This window comes from Lynx rufus, unplaced genomic scaffold (assembly GCF_022079265.1).
Source record: "Lynx rufus isolate CCGP_SWC_20201006 ecotype Redwood Valley unplaced genomic scaffold, mLynRuf1.p SCAF_16, whole genome shotgun sequence".
NCBI classification, from domain to species: Eukaryota; Metazoa; Chordata; class Mammalia; order Carnivora; family Felidae; genus Lynx; species Lynx rufus.
In genome coordinates, this window is record NW_025814830.1 from 230,886 (window position 1) to 255,537 (window position 24,652).

Sequence of the window (24,652 nt, forward strand, 5' to 3'; positions counted from 1 at the left end):
AAACATTGGGTCTGGGAGAGCAGAGTGGTCAGCATGGGGGACATTGCATAGGTGGAAAGGGGAGAGCTGAGAGTTCTCATTGGCTTGGCAGTGCAGAAGCAACTTTGGAAGGAAGAAAAAATCACCGTAAGAGTGTATGAAATCATTTTCTATGGGGTATGCTGATGTTTCCCTTTGTGCCATCTTACAGTGTATAAAGTTCAAGGGCTCACTGAGGCTTTTTTAAAAAGCCTTTTATTTTTGTGAGATAATTAGAGGGGAGACTGAATTCTGTACCTGGGTTCACAGGTTTTTCAGGGAAAACTAAATGAAGGATGGTGGAGATCCTGCCAATCCATGGGAACTGGCAAAAATTCCTGGAAAAACTTCAGACTTTCATGACCTCGGATCTGGTGTGGTCAGACCTGAGGTTTCTAAAGGCTGAAGGGTTATGCAGGTGATGTTTGGGTTATGTGAGGATTAACATCAGTGGAATAACTAGAAAGTTATTCCAAAGTGTAGGTAAGACATGGCAGGAGGAAGGGGATGGGACGTAGGGAGTCCTGGAGAAGGGTAGGGCAATTGTGCTGGGCCAGGATGGTGGCAGTATCTGTATGAGCGGATGGAAGGGCAGGGGCTGTGGGATCATTTTCTCTTTTGGTCCCCTACCTCACCCATAAGAATCCTTTGGGTCTGCTCTGTTGCTCTGTGATGCAGGCATGGAATTAGATCAGCGGTGTCCAGCTGTCCAAGGCCACAGTGTGCTTCAGATGATGGAGGACTCTTTGTTTCCTTTCCAAAGAGACCTAGTACCTCATGGCTGAGTTTAAGCTGGATTCCATGCTTTCATGCATCACTGATTCCATTTTCTACTTCTTGTGTAAACTGAGCCTCCTACTGTCTTACCACCACCTAGAGAGGAAGCTATATTTATCAATATTTGGGTAAATATTAGAGACCTAAGTCAGGCAAGGGAACCCCAGACCCATGACCCAGCATAAGGTGCCTCTTGCACTTTGCTCTTCCCACTTTACTAAATCAATTACATGGTCACAGAGTGTTGGGAGAGGTCATGGAAAAGATGTGACCACTGGTTGACATGAGAGCTGGCAGGCCCTCAGTGACCAGAGGCTTCTAACCCCTTCCCTTGTCCTTGGAATGTATGTTCAACCCGCTGTACTAGGAACCATTTTCAAGGATGCAGCCTTGAGGAGGCAATGTGTCGTTGAGACCATCTGGATGGTGTATGTGACTGAATCCTATTAAGGTCTCTGTCCAAGCTTGAAAGATTCTGGTGGGTAGGGGCAGAGGCCTACTCACTTTATGGTGCACAAGACAAACCTTGTATGCAAATTCTCACTTGCTTATTATATCTGCCGCCTACCAAACTGGAGTGGCCTGCCTTTTTTTTCTTCCATCCATCCTTGCCCTCTGTGCACAGGGTCTGGTTTCAGATGCCACCCAGGAAGCTCTTGAGGTTTCAAACCAACACAAAGAGATTCCTTGAGATGAGGGCTCTTGGGAAAGATTAGAACATCATACTTTTAGATAGGATGGGTGGAAAGAGCAGAGGTCCCAGGGAGGATGAAAGCTTCTGTCCAAACCTACCAATCTATCTCCAAGAGGTAGATATCTCCAGGAAAATTCATTGTATTTGAGTGGATCTGGAGGGATTCTTAAGGGAGAACAGAATCCCTGTAGGAGATGAGTGTACCCATGACTGGTGTTCATCAGTCACCTTCTGATGTCAGATTTTCAAGGCTCAGCCTCTGTGGTGGGGCTGGTCTGAAGAGTCATGTAGAGCCTGTGAAAGCCTCTGATCACACGTGAGATAGAACCTGTGGCCTCAGGAAGAAGTGTCCTATCTCAAGAGACATTGTGCTTCCGGGACTATGAGATTGTGTGCCTTTCCTCAGCAGAAGACCATTGACTGATCATTTGAGGATCATGTGCATATAGGTTTCTTTGAGTCTATCAAAGAAGTAAGCAGGGTGCCTGGGTGGCTCAGTCAGTTGGTTGAGCGTCCGACTCTTGATTTCAGCTCAGGTCATGATCTCTGGGTTTGTGGGATCAAGCCCTGCGTCACTTGGGATTCTCTTTCTCTCCCTCTCTCTGCCCCTCCCCCTCTCAAAATAAATAAACTTAAAAAAACTTAAAAAAAAAAGAACACTTAAAAAAAAAATAAGGAATCAGAGAAAACATTTTTTATCCACTTCCAAAGCAAGAATCGAGGGGAATGACACAGTGACAGTACAGGAGTAGAGAGGTCTGGGGGCATGCCCACTCTCAGAAACACTAAAATCCTGGCAAAACTTGTCATAATTTACCTTATAAAAAACTTCTTTTTTCTTTTGCTGTGTTAGGTTTATCTGTCATTGGGCCTTTGTCTTGCTACAGGATGTGAAGAATAAATCGAATTTTATTTTTCTTTGTGATAAGAAACATCAAGTTCTGAGGCAAAAAAAAATATTAATGATGCCAACTACAATGTAGTTTTGTTGTTTCTTGGCTCTTATTATGCATGTTATATTTCTGAATATTTGTCTGTTAGTCTATTCATGATCAACATAGAATCTTATAGGGCTAGCTACCCTCTTTTTATTTATTTGTTTGCTTGTTTGTTTGTTTGTTTACTTAATTTTAGAGAGTGCGAGTGGAGGAGGGGCAGAGGGAGACTCTTAAGCAGGCTCCATGCTCCGTGCAGAGCCCAACTCAGGGCTCAAACCCATAACCCTGAGATCATGACCCAAGCCAAAATCAAGAGTCGGACACTCAACCAACTGAGTCACTCAGGTGCCCCTCTTTTTTTTTTTTTTTTTTTTAGAGTTCTCTTGGCTATCCTTATTTGTATTTTCATCCATAAGAGTTTTGCGGTAACATGCCTAGTTCTAAGAACTAACTGATGGTATCTGTACTGAGGTAAAATTACATTTTTAATCAGCTTAAGGACAACTGATGATTTTTATAACATTGAGTTTTTCTACCCAAGAGCATGATGTAATTTTTCTATTTGCTTATGTCTACATGCATCTATTTCGGGAATTTTCTATGGTTTTTGTCACATATACTAAAAGTATTTTGTTAGATTTACTCCTAGTTTAATTTGTATTTATTTATTATTATTTTTAAAAACATATTGAGTACTTAAACACTATATATATACAATATATACTAATATAATATATATAATAATATATAAATGTATATATATATATATATATTTATTTTTTTTTTTTTTTAGAGAGAGAGAGAGAGAGAGTGCACATGAATGGGGTAGGGGCAGAGAGAGAGAGGGAGAGAGAGAATCCCAAGCAGGCTCCACACTGTCAGCACAGAGCCTGATGTGGGGCTCGAATTCATGAAACACAAGATCATGACCTGAGCCAAAGTCAGACACTTAACCAACTGAGCCACCCAAGCACCCCTATTTATTTTTAAGTAAGCTCTACACCCAGGGTGAGATCAAGAGTCTCACACTCTACTGACTGAACCAGCCATGTGCCTCTATTCCTAGTTTATTTTATTGTGTTATTTTATTCTTTAAATAACTGTAATTCCCATCTCAATTGTAACTTGTAAATTATTATTTTTTGTACATTTGTAGATACCTGTTTTTTTGTATGTCAATAATATATTAGTTTACCAAATTATTTTTTTGCTATTAATTCCTTTTGTGTTTCCAAATATACAATTATATCTTTTGCTAACAGACTTTTATATCTTCGTTTCAGTTCTTTAAAAAAAATTTTTTTTGATGTTTATTTATTTTTGAGAGAGGGAGACAGAGCACCAGCAGGGGAGGGGCAGAGAGAGAGGGAGACACAGAATGTGAAGCAGGCTCCAGGCTCTGAGCTGTCAGTGCAGATCCTGAGGTGGGGTTTGAACTCACAAACAGTGAGATAATGACCTGAGCAGAAGTGGGTCGCTTAACTGACTGAGCCACCTAGGCGCCCCTCTTTGTTTCAGTTCTTATGCCACTTTAACATGTCCTTGGCTAACCCTTCAATGCAGTATCAACTGACTATAAAGTAATTGTGTATGTTTAGTCTTATTCCTGACCTTAGTGGGAATCTTCCTAATTCATTCTCATGAGAACAATGAATGTTTAGTTTTGTCAAGTTAGCAAAGATCCATCAATTCCTAATTTTGAGTGTTTTAATTTAGCACTTGTTGAATTCTGCCAAGGGATGCTTTTGTGTCTATGAACATGGTCTCCTGATTTTATTTTTCTATCTATAAATACAAGGAATTTTATTAGTAGATTGTCTCATATTTAATCGTTCCTGAATTCAGTACATAAAATGCACTTAATCACAGTTGTGGTTTGAATTGTGTCCCCAGGAATATTTCAAGTTCAATCCCCATCAACCTGTGAATGTGACCTTATTTAGAAATAGGGTCTTTGCAGATGAAATCAAGGTAAGATGAGGTCATACTGAATTCAGATAGACAGAGGTCCAATGACTGGTGTCTCGTAAGAAGGCTAAGTAAAGGCACAGAGGGAAGAAGGTCATGTGATAACATATACAAAGATTAGAGTTGTGGAGCTGTTGGCCAAGGAACTCCAAGGTTTTCTGGCAACCAACAGAAGCTAGAAAGAGGCAAGAAAATATTCCCCCTTAGAGCCTTCGGATAAAGCATGGTCAAAACAAAACAAAACAAAACAAAACAAAACAAAACAAAACAAAAAAAGGCGTGGTCCACTGGCCACTTAAGCTTTGAACCTCTGGACTCAGATCAAATTTCTGTTGTTTTATGCCACCAAATTTCGTGGAAATTTGTTATAGAAGTCCTAGGAAACCATATATTATCTTTATATTATATCAGTAGTAGTATGTTTGCTATATTTTACTTGTTTCTATGTAGTCCTATGTAGAATCTTTTTGTGGTACTGTATTGCTACAAACTTTGTGACGTATTAGTATCGGTATTCTATTTGATTTATAAAATTCGTTTGGAAAATTTAATTCCTCTGCAATGCTCTTAAATAAATAGCAACATCTTGATATTTAAATGTGTTGCAGAACTTTCTGTTAAACAACCTATCCTTTTTTTGTTGTTGTTGTTGTTGTTTGTTTGTTGGTTTGTGAGAAACTGCTTTATAAACTCTCATTCCTCTATGGATATTTTATTATTTAGAAGTTCTATCTCTAGGGAGCCTTGGTGGCTCAGTTGGTTACGAATTCTACTTCGGCTCAGGTCATGATCTCGTGATCGGTGGTTTCGAGCCTCTGTGCTGATAGCTCAGAGCCTGGAGCCTGCTTAGTGTTCTGTGTTTCCCCCTCTCTCTCTCTTTCTCTGCCTCTCCCCTACTTGTGCTCTCTCCCTCTCTCTCAAAAACAAATAAATAAACATTAAAAAAAAGTTCTATCTCTACTTAAAAATGGCAAAGCATATTTTCCCAGAAAATTTTTATTTCATTTAGTTAATTTTTATTGAATTGGCCAAATGAAGCAAATGTTTTTGGTTTTGTTTTAATGTTTATTTATATTATTTCTGAGAGGGGGTGAGGGGCAGAGAGAGAGAAGGAGAGAGAGAATCCCAAGCAGGCTCCACACTGTCAGCTCAGAGCCTGACATGAGGCTCACTCTCACAAACCATGAGATCATGACCTGAGTCAAAATCAGGAGTCGGACATGGACGCTTAACCGACTGAGCCACCCAGGCACCCCTTGTTTTTGTTTTTCAAGTCAGTTATTGGTATAATGTTCTTCCTTTTGCACATGCCAAATGGAAAACCCTTCTCAGGTGCTTTGTGAGATTCTATTTTTCTGCCTAAAATTAGATAATGGTGGTACTCAGGGGTCTGCAGATTAATAAAGAATTATATTTTGGATAGACTATTTCCCTAGGGAAGTATTCACTCCAATGAGACACACACACACACATATATATATATATATATATATATATATATATATATATATATATATTTCTCTGCCAGTTCCTCATGCTTCAGACTTCAACATATCCTGTCCACTTCAAGTGAGCCTTTGTCTGCCCCCAAGGATCATGACACAGGGGGAGCCTCTCTCAAACTCTCCAATGGTCTCATTAGAAATGCTTACCAGAAACTTGTAATCGTTTCCAGGAACTGAAAACCAGGACAATGTTTTTCAGAATTATTCTCAGCTCCCCAAGTGGGAACCATCGCTGCCACTACAGGTGAAGTGGTAATTGCAGTGCTGCGGGGAGGGGAGGTCTCAGGATCACTACACATATCTCAGGGTTTGGCTGCCCCACTCCTGCATGTACTGGCTGCCAGGACCTTCACATGGAGCCCACTTTCTTGGTAGCAGGAGGGAGTCAGTTGAGGACTTCCAATTTCCAGCTGAGAGGCAGAATCTGCTAGGAAAGATGATGAATCACAAATCTGCGTAGGAGCTCATGTCTCAAAAAGCAGTTCTTTGGGGCTAAAAACTGAGCCAGTGCCAAAGCCACTAGAAGGAAGGTAAGTCCTGAGGCATGGGCTGAATTTGTGGGGAGACTGGAGGCTGCAGGTCCTACAACAGCAACCTCAGACAGCTGCTGATGTAAGTTAATGAAATCCTCACTGAAAGTGGTTCTTGGGATTTGACCAAGTGGCATTAAAATCCTCATTTTGGGGGGTGCCTGGGTGGCTCAGTATGTTAAGCATCTGACTCTTGATCTCAGCTCAGGTGTTGATCTCAGGGTCATGAGTTCAAGCCCCACATTGGGCTCCACAGTGGGCATGGAGCCTACTTACAAAAAAAAAAATCTTTATTTTAATGTAGTCAAAGACTGTAATTTGGAAATTAATCTAATAATTAATATGATGTGCAAAGTTCACAGAGAATACTTCAAAAAGACCATACTTACATCAGGAAAATCTGTGCATATGATTGTTGGGGAGGAGAGGAAAAAATTTCTTCTACCCTTCTAGGTTCTTTGGCTGATCTAATAATCACATGAACATGACAGATTAACAGGAGAAATTTTTTTTTAATGTCTATTTATTTTGAGAGACAGAGTGGGGGGGAGAGAGAGAGAGAGAGAGAGAGCAAGAAAATGAGGGAGGGGCAGAGGGAGAGGAGGTCAGAGGATCCAAAGCAAGCTTGTGCTGACAGCAGAGAGCCTGATGTGGGGCTTGAACTCACAAACTGTGAAATCATGACCTGAGCCAAAGTCGGATGCTTAACTGGCTGAGCCACCCAGGCACCAGAAGGAAAACAAATTTAGTTACAGACACGGGCCCCCTAAGAATATGAGACTCCGGGAACAAGTCAGGCAATGGAGGTTTATTTACCACTCTGAGCCAAGGAATGAGATAGGAGCCTGGGGCTTCCAAAGGGAGGAGAGTAATAGACAGGACAATGACAAGAGCAGATGTTCGGTAAGCAGATGTTCACCCTGCCATACAGATAGGTTTTCCAGAAAAAAAGATCTCTTGGACAAAAGTTCCCTTACTGGGCCAGGCTCCCTATCTAAATTCTTTCAGGTCATTAAGGAGAAGGTAAAAGCTCTTCTGTGTCTTTGGGTTTTATAGACTCTGGCTCCAACTAATCCATATGCCAAAGTAGCACATTTTGGGGAGGCTTGTTCAGAATACCTTCATAATAAGTATGATGGAGCTAATTTATTTGCTCAATTCCCAGCAGAAGCAGCGTGGCTGAATTGCAATTGCTAAAACAGAATTATTTTCTCTGTAATTTGTGTGTGATGTCCTTAATGGAGATGGCAAAATGTGTGTCTACTGAAACTATCTGTGGTCTTTTGATCAAGATGAGATGATTTTGTCACCTGAAATGAAGAAAGGTCCTTTAATGCCAGAGTTGAAGGTTTCAGACAGCAGGAAAACAATTGGGGCTTCAGCAATTTTAAAGCATAAATATTTCTTGTGTTATTTTTTTCTGGCTTAAAACCATTCCATATTATTACCAGGCTCTCTCTGCTCATCTCTCATCCATTTCAATTTATTGAATGCAAAAGATTTCATGACCCCAAATCACATTTCACATAATTTTTTTTGCATTTTAATATCTTTCCCAAATCAAATGTTAAAGTTTCAATTAGTTTTTCTAATGTAATAAAGTTATAGTTGCCTATACTCTAATGAGTATTAAATTACTTTCTACCCTAACATGTTTTGTTACTTACAGTAATATCATGTTCTATGATTTAGGGCACACTATAATTTTGTGCAATAATTTCTGTGATTACTGTCATTGCACTTAGTCCCTGACAAAAAATGAAGTTTTTCCTCTTAATGTCTTTATATTTTTCCATGTTCAATAAATCCAATCAATCAATCAATATTTTTTTAAAAAGGGGATGCCTGGGTGGCTCAGTTGGTTAAGCATCCGACTTTGGCTCAGGTCATGATCTCGCTGTTCATGAGTTTGAGCCCTGCATCAGGCTCTGCACTTTCAGCACTGAGCCTGCTTCAGATCCTCTGTCTCCCTGTCTCTCTGCCCCTCCCTCGCTCTTGCATTGTCTCTCTCTCTCAAAAATAAATAAATAAACATTAAAAATAAATAAATCTAATCAAAATGTGGAAAATCATTCAATGCATCTACTCTCATTAAGAGTACTGAGTTTTCATTCAAAAGTGTTAGAATATAAAGTAAATACATAACCAAATGGCAAATTATTACAACAAAGTTTATACAAAACAATTTTTTTAATGTTTATATATTTATTTTGAAAAGGGTGCAGAGAGGAAGAGAGAGAATTCCAAGCAGGCTCCGTACTGTCAGTGCAGAGCCCAACATAGAGCTCAGTCTCATGAACCACAAGATTATGATCTGAGCCAAAATCAAATGTTGGATGCTTAACTGACTGAGCCACCCAGGCACTCTTAAAACAAAGTAAATTTAAAATGTGACTGTATTTAACTACAACTACAAAATAATGTGGAAATATTATAGATGGCATAATATTAAAAAACAAAATGAGGTAGCTGTGAGAGTGTGGTATGATATTAAGTACCAGTGTCAATGTAATGAGGCTTCCTTGGTTTGATCCCTCACTACAACTTCCCCATACCTAAATTCCCCTTGTCTGTAAAAGGAGAATAATTTTAGTTTCTAGCTCACAAATTTGTGAGTATTAAATATTAGGCCATGCGAAGCATTAATAACAGTGGCTCATGCAGGTGCTCTGGTGAGATACAAATCAAACTTGGTAAATCTCTCCACAAGAAAATACATTACAGACGTGGATTTTTTTTTTTCAACGTTTATTTATTTTTGGGACAGAGAGAGACAGAGCATGAACGGGGGAGGGGCAGAGAGAGAGGGAGACACAGAATCGGAAACAGGCTCCAGGCTCTGAGCCATCAGCCCAGAGCCTGACGCGGGGCTCGAACTCACGGACAGCGAGATCGTGACCTGGCTGAAGTCGGACGCTTAACCGACTGCGCCACCCAGGCGCCCCCAGACGTGGATTTTTTGGAGGAATAACTGGACATGGAGATTTGGGGATTTCTGTTTCCGTGAAAAATGTAGCCCACAACTCATGTTTTTACAGAAAAGCTCTGCGTGTGCATTTTGATGTCAAATTCTTGGAAAATGACAGAATGGCCTTCGCGGATTTGAAATTTGTAATGATCTTCCTGTTCCAGATAGTCGTTGGAGTTTGGGGAAATTTCTCGCTCTTATATCATTCTGTGACCCTTGCCTTCAGTGGATGCAAACCAAGGTCAACCGATTTAATTCTCAGGCACCTGACTGTAGCCAACTCCTTGGTCCTTCTCTCCAGAGGAATCCCAAGGACAATGGCAGCTTTTGGGTTAAGACATTTCCTCAATTATTTTGGATGCAAACTTGTTTTATACATTCACAGAGTGGCCAGGGGTGTGACCATTGGCACCATCTGTCTCCTGAGTGTCTTCCAGGCCATCACCATCAGCCCCAGAAACTCCAGGTGGGCGGAACTTAAAGCCAAAGCCCTGAAGTACATCGGGTCCTTCAATACCCTCTGCTGGGTCCTCCACATGCTGGTAAATTTTATTTTTCCAGTGTTTGCGACTGGCAGATGGAGTAACAAAACCGTCACAATGATGTCCTGTCCTACTCCGCTTCACGACAAAGTCTCAGACTCCACGTATACAGCATTGATAGCCTTTCATGATGTTTTATGTTTGGGGCTCATGTCCTGGGCCAGCGGCTCAATGGTGTTCATCCTGAACAGGCACAGGCAGCGGGTCCAACACATTCATAGGACCAAGGCCTCCCCAAGATCCTCCCCGGAGACCAGAGCCATCCACACGATCCTTGTTCTGGTAAGCGCCTTTGTATCTTTGTACACCCTCTCCTTCGTGTTTTATGTTTATCTGGCTCTTTGTGATAATCCCAATTGGTGGGTGGTGACCACCTCTATACTAATCACCACAGGATTCCCGACCGTCAGTCCCTTTGTTCTCATGAGCCGTAATCCCACTGTGTACAGGCTCTGCTCTTTCTGCTGTGGAAGAAAGACAGAATTCCCTGATCTCATCAGAAAAATATAAAATGGTTTGTTTGGGGCTGTGTTTAGTCATTGATGAAATCCTCTCACCCAAACCCTCAAGCACAATTATAAACCAGTGTCATCGTAGATAGACTAGTAAATAAGACAGACTGTGATTCTGTCCTAATAATAAGAAGTAAATGTTAGTAGTGGTAGTAAATAAAGTGTTATGTACTTACTGACATAAGTGTGGGTCATCAAAAACTGCTGTGGAGAAATTCAGAGTCCATGCAATGATAAAATAGTCGTGAAGGTATGTGAGATACTGAAAATGTTTTTGAGTGTCAGTTTCAATCTGATGTATTAAATTTTCCTAAAACTTAACTGGGCATGGAATTGTAAGGACAGTTCCCTAAAAAAGGAATTGCATGTGGGGTGATCCATCCAGAAGGAAGAGAGGCCTGGATGTTAATGCCAATGGCCGGGTGTGAAGCAGGAGAAACGTTACATTTCAGCTCTTGCAGAAACTAAAAGCCTTGTTTTAAATTTTGTCCCTCACCTCCTAAGGTAAATGGTGGTTTGAAACACAGTCGTGGTTATGGTGTAGATTAGCATATGAAAATGTTTTCAGGTAAACAGTGGAAGAATGAACAATAGGGTCACTAAGAAGAGACAGAAAGATGTTAACGGCTGAAGTTTAAAAGAACAGCAGGTGGGAAGCAACAATTAAATAGAGATTTGGTACATGGGGAAAATAAAGGCATTTCTAGGGTCTGCCCTGTAAAACCTTGATGCCAATTGGCTGTGTTGACAAGAAAAAGGTTTCAAGATGGACTCCTGAATTTTCAACCCAAGGAAACACATTTGTGGAGGAATTTTCTATTAAGCTTGAAGAAATAGAGGACGCAAAAGATATGAGTCTGGTTAAGGATGAATTTTGTTTTTGAAATCACAAAGGGCATTAAAATACCTTCAAGGAAAAAATGGCTATGGTATCAAACATGGGAAATATTGTAATGTAGCTATCTGTAATTATAAGCTGCAAAGTTTTAAAGTAAATGTTCTATTTTATTTTATTTTTTTTTTTTTTTAAATTTTTTTTTTCAACGTTTTTTTATTTATTTTTGGGACAGAGAGAGACAGAGCATGAACGGGGGAGGGGCAGAGAGAGAGGGAGACACAGGATCCGAAACAGGCTCCAGGCTCCGAGCCATCAGCCCAGAGCCTGACGCGGGGCTCGAGCTCACGGACCGCGAGATCGTGACCTGGCTGAAGTCGGACGCTTAACCGACTGCGCCACCCAGGCGCCCCGTAAATGTTCTATTTTAAAATAATTTTAGGGGCGCCTGGGTGGCTCAGTCAGTTAAGCATCCAACTTTGGCTCAGGTCATGATCTCACGGTCCGTGAGTTGGAGGTCCGTGAGTTCGAGCCCTGCGTCAGGCTCTGTGCTGACAGCTTGGAACCTGGAGCCCGCTTCAGATTCTGTGTCTCCTTCTCTCTCTGATCCTCCCCCGTTCATGCTCTGTCTCTCTCTATCTCAAAACTAAATAAACGTTAAAAAAATTTTTTTTAATAATTTTACATTTGTAGGGGCTCGGCTGGCTTAGTTGGTAGAGCGTGTGCCTCTTGATCTTGGGGTCGTGAGCTCAAGCCCCATGTTGGGCACAGAGCTTACTCTAAAAAAAAAAACAACAACAGTATTTATTTATTTATTTATTTATTTATTTATTTATTTATTTTCATTAAAAAAGTTTTTTAGGTTCATTTATTTTTGAAAGAGAGAGAGAGAGGGAGAGAAACAGTGCCTGAGTGGGGGAGGGGCAGAGAGAGGGAGACACAGAATCCAAAGCAGGCTCCAGGCTCTGAGCTGTCAGCACAGAACCCGATGCAGGGCTCGAATTCATGAACAATGAGATCATGACCCAAGACGAAGTCAGACACTTAACTGACTGAGCCACCCAGGGCCCCCCTAATTTATTTATTTATTTACTTTTAGATTTGCAGAAAAGTTGTGAAGATAATACAGAGATGTCTCAAATGCCTTCTATCCAGTCTCCTGTAATGTTACCATTGGATGTTACCGTGGTGCATTTGGTCTTTTTTCTCTTCCAAGGTCCAGTGTGGAATATCACAGTAGACTTTGTCATTGTGTCTCCCCAGTCTTCTCTATGACACTCTCTGAGTCTTTCCTTGGTTTTCAGGACCTTGACAGGTGTGAGAAATACTGGCAAGGCACTATTTTTTAATATATAGTTTATTTGTTTATTTTGAGAGGGAGAGGGAGGGCATGTGCGCGTGAGCAGGGGAGGGGCAGAGAGAGAAGGAGAGAGAGAAAATCCTTTTTCTTTTTTTAAACATTTTTTAACATTTATTTATTTTTGAGAGACAGATTATGAGCAGGAGAGAGGCAGAGAAAGAGGGAGATACAGAATTTGAAGCAGGCTCCAGGCTCTGAGCTGTCAGCACAGAGCCCAATGCAAGTTTCCAACCCACGAAATGTGAGATCGTGACCTGAGCCGAGGTTGGACACTTAACCAACTGAGCCACCCAGGCGCCCCAGGAGAGAGAGAATCCTAAGCAGACTGTGCACTATCAATGTAGAGCCTAACTCAGGGCTTGAACTCATGGAGCCCTCACAAATGGTGAGATCATGACCTGAGCTGAAGTCAAGAATCAGATGCTTAACTGACAGGCACCCCATGAATCTATTGTTTTCTTTTTAGAATTTTTTAATTTTTAAAAATTAATTTTAATGTTTATTTATTTTTTAGAGAGAGAGAGAGAGAGAGACAGAGTGGGAGCAGGGGAGGGGGAGAGAGAGAGGGTGACATAGAATCTGAAGCAGGCTCCAGGCTCCGAGCTGTCAGCACAGAGCCCAATGCGGGGCTCAAAACATGAACCATGAGATCATGACCTGAGCCGAATTCGGACACCTAACCAACTGAGCCACCCAGGCACCCCTCTGTTTTTTTGTTTTTTGTTTTTTAAATGGGGAGTGTGTGGCTTGCAGATTTCAAAAATGGATATTTCTAATTTTGGAAATATTTTCATATAATTCTCTTTACATTATGAAACTGATGCAAAGTATCTAGGATTCTACACTTTTAAAAGCAGTAGGGTTAATTTGACCTTATAGATATTGAATTTTGTGCTACAAAATAAAGATATTTTCAGCTCACATGAGCACCAAAATACCTACCATATATTAGATCACAAGGGAGAAAATATATACATATATACTATGTTAGTATATATATATGTTTTTGTGTATATGTATATATAAATATATATATACATGGTATTCATATAAATGTAATCATGTGTATATACATACACACATATACATATGCATATAATTGTTTCCTATCACTCAATAGTATTGCAGTATTATTCATTAAGGAACTTAAAAATAATACTGATTTCAATAATGGCAAAATGCTTTAATCTTAAAATCTATGCTAATTGTTTCACTGTTTAAAATTATGTAGAACCTATTTTCCATTTCTCTAGTTTAATTCTTGTAATTTATATCCATGAAAAAATCTAATTGCATATAATTTTTAAAAAGTTTGACTTTAACAGGAGCAATTCCTGTGTTTCCTATGGTAATGGATATACATATATAGGTTTAGAATTACCTTCTTATTGTGTGCTCTACATTGAATCTAGTCCATTGTCTTGTTTTTCTATCTTTTTTTAAAAATTTATTTATTTATTTATTTATTTTTTTAAATTTTTTTTTTTCAACGTTTATTTATTTTTGGGACAGAGAGAGACAGAGCATGAACAGGGGAGGGGCAGAGAGAGAGGGAGACACAGAATCGGAAACAGGCTCCAGGCTCTGAGCCATCAGCCCAGAGCCTGACGCGGGGCTCGAACTCCCGGACCGCGAGATCGTGACCTGGCTGAAGTCGGACGCTTAACCGACTGCGCCACCCAGGCGCCCCAAAAATTTATTTATTTTTGAGAGAGAGAGAGAGAGAGAGAGAGAGAGAGAGAGAGAGAGAGAGGCAGAGAGAGAGGGAGACACAGAATCCGAAGCAGGCTCCAGGCTCCAACACAGGGCTTGAACTCACGAGTTGTGAGATCATGACCTGAGCCAACGTTGGACACTTAACAGACTCAGCTGCCTAGGCGCCCCGTCTTGTTTTTCTATCTTAACTCTTCTACATTTCTTTCTTTTTTTAAGATTTTATTTTTAAGTAATTTCTACATCCAACCTGGGACTTGAACTCACAACTCTGAGATCAAGAGTCACATGCTCCACCTACGGAGTCACGCAGGTACTTCTCCCAGACCCGTTTTTTAGAATTTGTGATACCTATGAAAAAACAAAGACATGCGCACAGGTCCTAAGTACGCAGCAAATTTCAGAAATTCCAGAATCTGCATATACTTCTGTATGTAACTCCCAGATAAAGATACAGAAAATTGTTAACACTCAGAAGTCCCTGGTTCCCCTTCTCAGTCACCACCCCAAGGGTGAACACTATTCTAGCCTCTAAAAACACAGATCAGTTTCTCCTGTGTTTCATTTTATATAAATGGTATGGCACAGCACGAACTCTTTTCTATTTATCTTTTTTTATTCAATATGGGTGTTTGTGAATTTATCTATACCATTGCATGGACCTTGCATTGCCATTATTGTGTAGTATTCCATTGTGTGAACATTAAACTATTGATTTAATTATCCTGTGGGGCGCCTGGGTGGCTCAGTCGGTTGAGCATCCGACTTTGGCTCAGGTCACGATCTTGCGGTTTGTGAGTTTGAGCCCCGCGTCGGGCTCTGGGCTGGCGGTTCAGAGCCTGCTTTGGATCGTCTGTCCCTCTCACCTTGCCCCTCCCTGGCTTGCACTCTCCCCAAAATAAGTAAATATTAAAAAAGTAATTATTCTACCGTTTATGGGCAAGTGAGTTGTTTTCAGCTTGTGGCTGTTAGAAATAGTGCTGGTATGTAAATCCTAGAACTTGTGTTTTGGTGAGACATTGATACACGTATGAATCTATCTTCAGTATATAGTAGTTGGAATAGTAGTGGAATCTTTGGGTCATAGATTTTCATTTCTCTTAGACACTGCCAAATATTTGTGGACCAGGATTCCAATCAAATGGGACACTGTGGACTGAACCAAGCCTTGGGGGCTTGGGTTCTGGGTGAAACAATTTGCTAACTCAAGTTCACCTTCCCTGAACTAGGAAGCCAATTAGAATGAGAGCTTGATGCAGAGGGAGGAGCTCGGAACGGAGAGAATTTATCTACAGCCCTCGAAAATGGTCAGGAAGAGAGAGAGGTCAGAGGGTTTGCAGGGACCCATGCCTGTGTTTCTCATTGTCCCCAAAGCTGTCAGAACTTTCCTATGGTCCTATTACTGCCACCTGTACTGTTAAAAAACAAAATTCAGGGGCACCTGGGTGACTCAGTTGGTTTAAGCTTCTCTCTCTCTTTTTTTCATGTTTATTTGTTTTTGAGATGGCACACTAGTGGGGGAGGGGCAGAGAGAGGGAGACACAATCCGAAGCAGGCTCCAGGCTCCAAGCTGTCAGCACAGAGCCCAGTGTGAGGCTGGAACCCATAAACCATGAGATCATGACCTGAGCTGAAGTCAGACGCTTAACTGACTGAGCCACCCAGGCGCCCCGTGTCTGACTCTTGATTTCTGCTCAAGTCATGATCTCACGGTTCATGAGTTCAAGCCCTGCATCGGGCTCTGTGCTGGCAGCATGGGGCCTGCTTGGGATTTGCTGTCTCCCCTGCCCCTCTCTTTCTGTCCCTCCCTTGCTCGTGCGCGTGTACACGCGCTCTCTCTCTCTCAAAATTAATTAAAAAAAAAACACAATTCAACAATTCAAACACAATTTAAAAGATATTATTTTATGGTACATGAATTGGGCATCATCCCATCCAGCAAATAGAAAGGAGCGCTGAGGAGCTGTACAAAATAAAAGACTTCCAGGGGCGCCTGGGTGGCTCAGTCGGTTAAGCGTCCGACTTCGGCTCAGGTCACGATCTCACGGTCTGTGAGTTCGAGCCCCGCGTCAGGCTCTGTGCTGACAGCTCAGAGCCTGGAGCCTGTTTCAGATTCTATGTCTCCCTCTTCCTCTGACCCTCCCCTGTTCATGCTCTCTCTCTCTGTGCCTCAAAAATAAATAAATGTTAAAAAAAATTTTTTTTTTTTTTCAAAATAAAAGACTTCTGGGCAGGAGAGAGCAGGACAAGGAAGTTGTACAAACACAAAGTGGATTGGTGTGGCAAGGCCACCTTTCTTCGAGTAACGGTAGGGGTCTGTGAGGCAGATTACTTCACTAGTGCCAAACAAGTGATTCCACACTGACGGGTTTCAGATCCCATTGCTGGGAGAGGCTGAAACTGCAATTAAGTTAGGGATTAAGTCTTGGTTGGGGAATGTGGGGCTGAGCATAGGTGACCCCAGTTTGGTCCTCTTGTCTCTTTTTTCACAACAGGTACCCATGTCACCATCTTGTTCTCTGTGATGCTGCAGAGGGAGGGGACATTAGGTACAGGGGGGTCTGGAAGCACCAAGTCTGCAGGTTACTTTCATGGATGGAGCCAAGCCCGTGGTCCTGATTACTCTCTAGACACGAGGAGCTGTAAGATAAAGAAGGCAGCAGGGATCTTAGGGTGAAGAGCCAAAGGAGAATGAAATCTCCCTAGCATCCTGGGCAGACCCCGTCGTAGCCTCACACAGTCCCTTCAATCCCTCCCAAATACTTGCCCAAGGGAAAGTGTAATATTGCTGCAGCACCTGACTCTGTGCATTAAAATACGTCGCACTCCCTTAGAAAAAAGTAACTCAAATTCGAGTGATCGGGTTTGGGAAGGAAGCTCCCGTAACAGTATAGACAGAATCCTTTGGATGCGTTCAACATCCTGTTACTGTTCCTGCTTTAGAATTATAGTAGACATTGATGGGTTGCACTGTATATTTCCCTGTCTTACAAGTTTTAGAGGGAAGTTTTCTCATTGGAGAGACGTGCAAGGAGAGAAGTGTTGGTAAGACCAAATCTCCTGCCACCTGCCAGTGATGGACACAGCAGAATTTAGCATGGGTGCCTCCATCCTTCGAGAGGCAAATTTTTCACTGTTTAGATGATCTTCTCTTTGTTGGTAGTTCTGGAGGTTCAGTCAATACCCTGTCTAGGATGTTATCACATCCCTGCCAGTAGAGTAGCCGGTAAAACATAGCAAAATTGGGGCGCCTGGGTGGCTCAGTCGGTTGAGCGCCCGACTTCAGCTCAGGTCACGATCTCGTGGTCCGCGAGTTCGAGCCCTGCGTCGGGCTCTGGGCTGATGGCTCAGAGCCTGGAGCCTGTTTCAGGTTCTGTGTCTCCCTCTCTCTCTGACCCTCCCCCGTTCATGCTCTGTCTCTCTCTGTCTCAAAAATAAATAAATGTTAAAAAAAAAAAGAAATTAGGGACGCCTGGGTGGCGCAGTCGGTTAAGCGTCTGACTTCAGCCAGGTCACGATCTCGCGGTCCATGAGTTCGAGCCCCGCGTCAGGCTCTGGGCTGATGGCTCGGAGCCTGGAGCCTGTTTCCGATTCTGTGTCTCCCTCTCTCTCTGACCCTCCCCCGTTCATGCTCTGTCTCTCTCTGTCTCAAAAATAAATAAACGTTAAAAAAAATTTTTTTTTTAAAAAAAACATGGCAAAATTGAAAGTCTTGGTTACCAATTAAAGGTTATTGGGACTAAGTAAAAATCTACAGTGTTTGAACCTTCCTGCAGTAAAGGAAAAATCTATTTTCTCTTTGGTACCCTGCTCTGGTCTGAATATTTGTGTCCCACCTGATTTTATATGGTAAAACCTAACTCCCACCTTGATGACATGAAGAGGTGAAGCCTTTAGGAGGTGAGTAGGTCATGAGGGCAGAGACTTCATGAGTGGGGTTAGTACCCTTATAAAAATGGCCTAGGGAAGCTCCCTTGCCCCTCCATCATTTGAGTACCTAGCCAGAAAATTCTGTCTATAAACCAGAAAATGGGTTCTCACCAGACACCGAATCTGCCGGTGTCTTGATCTCGGACTTCCCGGCCTCTACCCCTATGACAAAAAAAAAAAAAAAAAAAAAAAAAGTCTGTTGTTGATAAACTACCCGGTCTCTGGCATTCCGTTTTAGCAGCTGAAATAGACTAAGACAAAAATGGGTAATGAGAATTGGGGTACACCTGTGAAACATCCCTAAACCTGTGGCATGGGAACAGCATGATGGATGGGGGCTGGAAGACTGTGGGAGAGCAGGGTAGAAAAAGCCTGCATCAGCACAAAAGGACCAGGAAGGGCGACTCTGGTGACAGCTCAGAAGAGAAGGGGAGACTGTAGAGGGGACCTTAGTCTTCTTGAGAACACCTCAGTGGAAATATAGACAGCAGAGGCAGTTCTGGTGGGGTCCCAGACACACATGAGGAACGCTTTATTGGAAGCTGGAGGGCGCCTGGGTGGCGCAGTCGGTTAAGCGTCCGACTTCAGCCAGGTCACGATCTCACGGTCCGTGGGTTCGAGCCCCGCGTCGGGCTCTGGGCTGATGGCTCAGAGCCTGGAGCCTGTTTCCGATTCTGTCTCCCTCTCTCTCTGCCCCTCCCCCGTTCATGCTCTGTCTCTCTCTGTCCCAAAAATAAATAAAAAACGTTGAAGAAAAAAAAAATTAAAAAAAAAAAAAAAAAAGAGAAGGAAGCTGGAGGAGAGGTGTTGCTGTTACAATATGGAAAGCACTTGGCTGAATTGTGTTCCTGTCCTGGTGTTTTGTACAGGGTAAACCTCGTGAGCGATGGAATTGGATCTTCGGCCGAGGAAAGGTGTAAGCAAAGTGTCAAAACAATAGTCTGTTTCCTCCTGGCTGCTTCTGGTTAGAACGGGAGAAGAGAGAAATGATGTAAATATGGAATTGTCAATCCAGTCTTGGGGAAAGCAGTTTGCCCCATGTCCTCCCTTCTTTTATGGGTCCAAGAAGAGTTATTTTTAATCTGTTCAGTTTTTTACCTTTTGTTAGAATGAAATGACAACTTTCAAGATCCTTATATGTGGAACTGGAAACCACAAATCCCCATTCTAAAGCCTGTCAAATTTGCAATTAGGTGGCATTAAGTATACTCACATTTTTTTTTTAATTTTTTTTTCAACGTTTATTTATTTCTGGGACAGAGAGAGACAGAGCATGAACGGGGGAGGGGCAGAGAGAGAGGGAGACACAGAATCGGAAACAGGCTCCAGGCTCTGAGCCATCAGCCCAGAGCCCGACGCGGGGCTCGAACTCCCGGACCGCGAGATCGTGACCTGGCTGAAGTCAGACGCTTAACCGACTGCGCCACCCAGGCGCCCCAACACATTTTTTAAAAAAAATTTTTAATGTTTATTTTTATTTTTGAGAGAGAGAGAGAGAAACAGAAACAGAGTGCAAGCAGGGGAGGGGCAGAGAGAAAGGGAGACACAGAATCCGAAGCAGGCTCTAGGCTCTGAGCTGTCAGCACAGAGCCCAACGTGGGGCTTGAACTTACAAACAGTGAGATCATGACCTGGGCTAAAGTTGGCCGCTTAACTGACTGAGCCACCCAGGTGTGGAGACAAGAGACCCAGAATAGCCAACGCAGTATGGAAGGAGAAGAACAAAGTTGGAGGCCTGACACTATGTGGCTTCAAGACTTATAAAGCTGGAGTAATCAACACAAGGCTATGTTAGTGGAAGAACAACCTGATAGAGGAATGCACTTATTGTGATGAGTACCCAGGGATGTATGCAAGTGTTGAATATTGTACACCTGAAGCTAACATAACACTGTATGTTAACTAACTGGAACTAAAATAAAAACTTAAAAAAGAATAGACCGATAGATCAATGGAACAGAATAGAGAACCCAGAAAGAGACCCCTCGTAAATGCAGTCAACTCATCTTTCACAATGAAGCAAAGAAAATACCAGTGGAGGAAAGATGGTCTTTTGAGCAAATGGTATTGAAAGAACTGGATGTCTGCGTGAAGGAAAATGAATCTAGAAACTGACCTGACACCCTTCACAAAAACGAATTCAGCAGGGCACCTGGGTGGTTCAGTTGGTTAAGCATCTGACTCTTGGTTTCAGCTCAGGTCATGATCTTACAGTTTGTGAGTTCGAGCCCCGTGTCCTGCTGGCTCCAAGCACTGACAGCTTGGAGGCTGCTTAGGATGCTCTCTCCCTCCCCCTCTGCCCCTCCCCTACTTGCTCTCTCTCTTTCTTTCTCAAAATAAATAAACAACAACAACAATAGCAAAACCAAAATTAACTCAAAATGGACACAGACCTAAATGTAGAGTGAAAAAAACAAAACTCTGCATACATAACTGGAGAAAACCTTGATAACCTTGGATATATAATGAATGCTTTTTAAGTAAAACACTAGAGACAATGGATGAATGAAATTATTTATTTATTAATATTTATTTATTTTTGGGAGAGCACAAGTGGGGGAGGGAGAGAGAGAGCGGAACAGAGGATCCAAAGCAGACTCTGCCCTGACAGTCTGACAGCAGCCAGCTCGAGGTGGGGCTCGAACTCACAAACTGTGAGATCATGACCTGAGCGGAAGACAGACGCTCAACCGACTGAACTACCGAGGCACCCCAATTTATAAGCTAAACTTCATTAAAACTAAACACTTCTGGGGCAGCTGGGTAGCTCATTCAGTTGAGTGTCTGACTCTTGGTTTTGGCTCAGGTCATGATCTCGAGGTTCATGAGGTCGAGCCACACTTCAGGTTCTGTGTTGACAGCATAGAGACTGCTCGGGATTCTCAGTCTCTGTCTCTCTGCCCCGCCTCTGCTCTCTTTCTCTCAAAATAAATTTAAAAAAAATTTTTTTTAATTTTTTTTTTCAACGTTTATTTATTTTTGAGATAGAGCATGAACGGGCGAGGGGCAGAGAGAGAGGGAGACACAGAATCGGAAACAGGCTCCAGGCTCCGAGCCATCAGCCCAGAGCCCGATGCGGGGCTCGAACTCACGGACCGCGAGATCGTGACCTGGCTGAAGTCGGACGCTCAACCGACTGCGCCACCCAGGCGCCCCTAAAATTTTTAAAAAAAATAAGTATCTTGGGATATACTGTGAGATACTCATAAATCACCTCATTTAATCTGGAAACTCCCATTTCTTCTCAGTTAAACCTTGCTTGTAGTTTGCTCTGGCTAATAAAGGATTCCTTCTCTGTTGGCCAGACATACTGGCTTTTGCAAGTGAAGGGTCTTTTTGTTTTGTTTTTTTTAATGTATGTTTGTTTTTGAGAAAGAGACAGAGCATGAGTGGCAGAGGGGCAGAGAGAGAGGGAGACACAGAATCCGAAGAAGGCTCCAGGCTCTGAGCTGTCAACATAGAGCCTGACATGGGGCTCCAACCCACAAACAGTGAGATCATGACCTGAGCTGGAGTCAGACGCTTAACCGACTGAGCCACCCAGGTGCCCCATCCCACAAGTGAAGGTTTTAATCAGGTCTTGGTCTTGTAAGTTTCCGTTGTATTCCGCCCTCATGTCAGAGACCTCCTCTTCTTTATCACTTCTCCTTTGCTGCAGAAAACAAAAACAAGAATTGTATAATTAATATAAGCTCTACTGTCCTAAAACTGTAAAATATAGCTCAGCACAAAGGAAAAATGAAACAAAAACTTTCAAAGAAACACAAGACTCAGAAACAATAGCTGTTTTAGTTCTATCAATGTGTGTCTCCAGAGTGTGTTTATTAGGCCAAAAAAAAAAAAAAAAATCATCATCCAGAAATGGATGTATAAGTTTCAAGCAATTAAAAATATTTCTTTATTTTTGGGAATGCAAGCTGGTGCAGCTACTCTGGAAAACAGTATGGAGGTTCTTCAAAAAATTAAAAATAGAACTACCCTACAACCCAGCAATTGCACTACTGGGCATTTATCCACAGGATACAGGTGTGCTGTTTCAAAGGGACACCCCATGTTTATAGCAGCACTATCAACAATAGCCAATGTATGGAAAGAGCCCAAATGTCCATCGATGGATGAATGGATAAAGAAGATGTGGTATATATACACAATGGAGTATTACTCGGCAATCAAAAAGAATGAAATCTTGCCATTTGCAATACATGGATGGAACTGGATGGTATTACGCTAAATGAAATTAGTCAATCAGAGAAAGACAAAAATCATATGACTTCACTCATATGAGGACTTTAAGAAACAAAACAGATGAACATAAGGGAAAGGAAACAAAAATAATATAAAAACAGGGAGGGGGACAAAACATAAGAGACTCATAAATATGGAGAACAAACAGAGGGTTACTGGAGGGGTTGTGGGGGCGGGTGGGCTAAATGGGTAAGGGGCATTAAGGAATCTACTCCTGAAATCATTGTTGCACTACATGCTAACTAATTTGGATGTAAATTTTAAAAAATAAAAAATAAAATTAAAAAAAATTCTTTATTTCAATGACAATGAAAATTTTCGACACCACCCCTTTTTAATATATTTTAAATTTTTAAATTAATTAATTAATTTAAACAAAATTTTTTTTTCAACGTTTATTTATTTTTGGAACAGAGAGAGACAGAGCATGAACGGGGGAGGGGCAGAGAGAGAGGGAGACACAGAATCGGAAACAGGCTCCAGGCTCTGAGCCATCAGCCCAGAGTCCGACTAATTTATTTTTTAAAAGGTTTATTTATTTATTTGGAGAGGGAGAGAGTGCACAAGCAGGGGAAGGGCAGAGAGAAAGTGGGAGAGAGAGAGAATCCCAAGCAGGCTCTGAGCTCCACATTGGGCCTTATGTGGGGCTCAATCTCATGATAGTGAGATCATGACCTCAGCCAAAATCAAAAGTTGGACGCTTAACCAACTAAGCCACATAGGCCCATATATATTTTTTAATTTTTGAAGAATATTTTATTTTTTATGTCATCTCTACCCCCAATGTGGGGCTGGAAGTCACGATCTCCAGATCAAGAATTGCATGCTCTACCAAGTGAGACAGCCAGCCATTTTTAATCTTTAAAAATTTAACTATTAGTGTCTTTTATCTCTTTTTAATTGATCAATTCTGTATTGGTATCTTCTTAACTTTTTTCCAATATTTAGTTTCAAAACCTGCTACAAACATTATTTAGGGTTGTCCTCTATAGTTGTATGCTCCACTTAGATAAATTCGAGGTCAGATAATCTGGGGTAATGCTCAGGTTCTACACTTACTGACAGTTTGCCAAGATATTCTTTTGAGTCATGAAGAATAATACCACTATTGCTCTCATAGATCATTTTTGTGATTTTATGGCTTAATTTATGAAAAGCTGTTAGAATGATACCTAGTACATAGTACATGTTCAAGAAGGATTGTTGTTTCCATTCTTGATATTAGAACCTGTAATTTCCAGGACACCTGACTGGCTCAGTTGGTAGAGTGTGTGACTCTTCAGCTCAGGGTTGTGAGTTCAAGCTCCATGTTGGGCGTGGAGCCTACTTTAAAAGAAAAAAAAGGGGGGACGCCTGGGTGGCTCAGTTGGTTGAGTGGTCTGACTTCAGCTCAGGTCATGATCTTGCATCTGTGGGTTCCAGCCCTTGTTGGGCTCAGTGCTGACGGCTCAGAACCTGGAGCCTGCTTTGAATTCTGTGTTTTCCTCTCTCTCTGCCTGTACCCCTGCTCACGCTGTCTCTCAAAAAATAAAATAAAACGTTAAAAAAAAAAGAACTTGTAATTTTCACAGTACCCTTTCAGTTCAAAGTCATCCATGATTCTTTGATCTCTTTGTTATTCAAAAGTGTGGCTCTTGGACCAGAAGTAGAAATGTGGAGGGGCACCTGGTTGCCTCAGTGGAGCATGTGACTCTTGATCTCAGTGTGCTGAGTTGAAGCCCCATATTGGGTGTAGAGATTACTTCTATAAAATTTTTAAAAATGTGGAAACTCAGGAACCACCCCAAAATTTGTGAATCAGAATATAAGTATTAACAAGGTCTCCAGTTCACTGTTATACATATAACATTGAAGAAGTACACTTCTAACTCCTCATGACTTTCTCACTTGAGAATCATACACACTTTTCATGCACTCAAAATGTATATGTCTGTGTTGGTGCCTTAATTTTATAGTTTATGTTTCATAAAAATATAGTATCTACAGTATTTCTGTGGATCTTATATCATCTTTCCTCAGAGTTAGAAACTAAAATAGAGAGTAATACTAAGTTAAATTCTCTTTTTTGTTTTTAAGTTTGTTTATTTTTGAGAGGGAGAGAGAGTGCACACAAGGAA

At 41.7% G+C, this 24,652-nt stretch overlaps 1 protein-coding gene across 1 annotated transcript in view; it reads left to right on the forward strand.

The window, feature by feature from the left end:
- The first annotated feature begins 9,517 nt into the window (after window positions 1-9,517).
- Window positions 9,518-24,652, forward strand: part of LOC124511650 (vomeronasal type-1 receptor 2) — a 33,637-nt gene continuing 18,502 nt past the window's right edge. Inside the window, exon 1 of the mRNA XM_047079044.1 lies at window positions 9,518-10,389. Within this exon, the coding sequence (XP_046935000.1) occupies window positions 9,518-10,389 (872 nt within the window). The remainder of the gene's footprint in view (window positions 10,390-24,652) is intronic.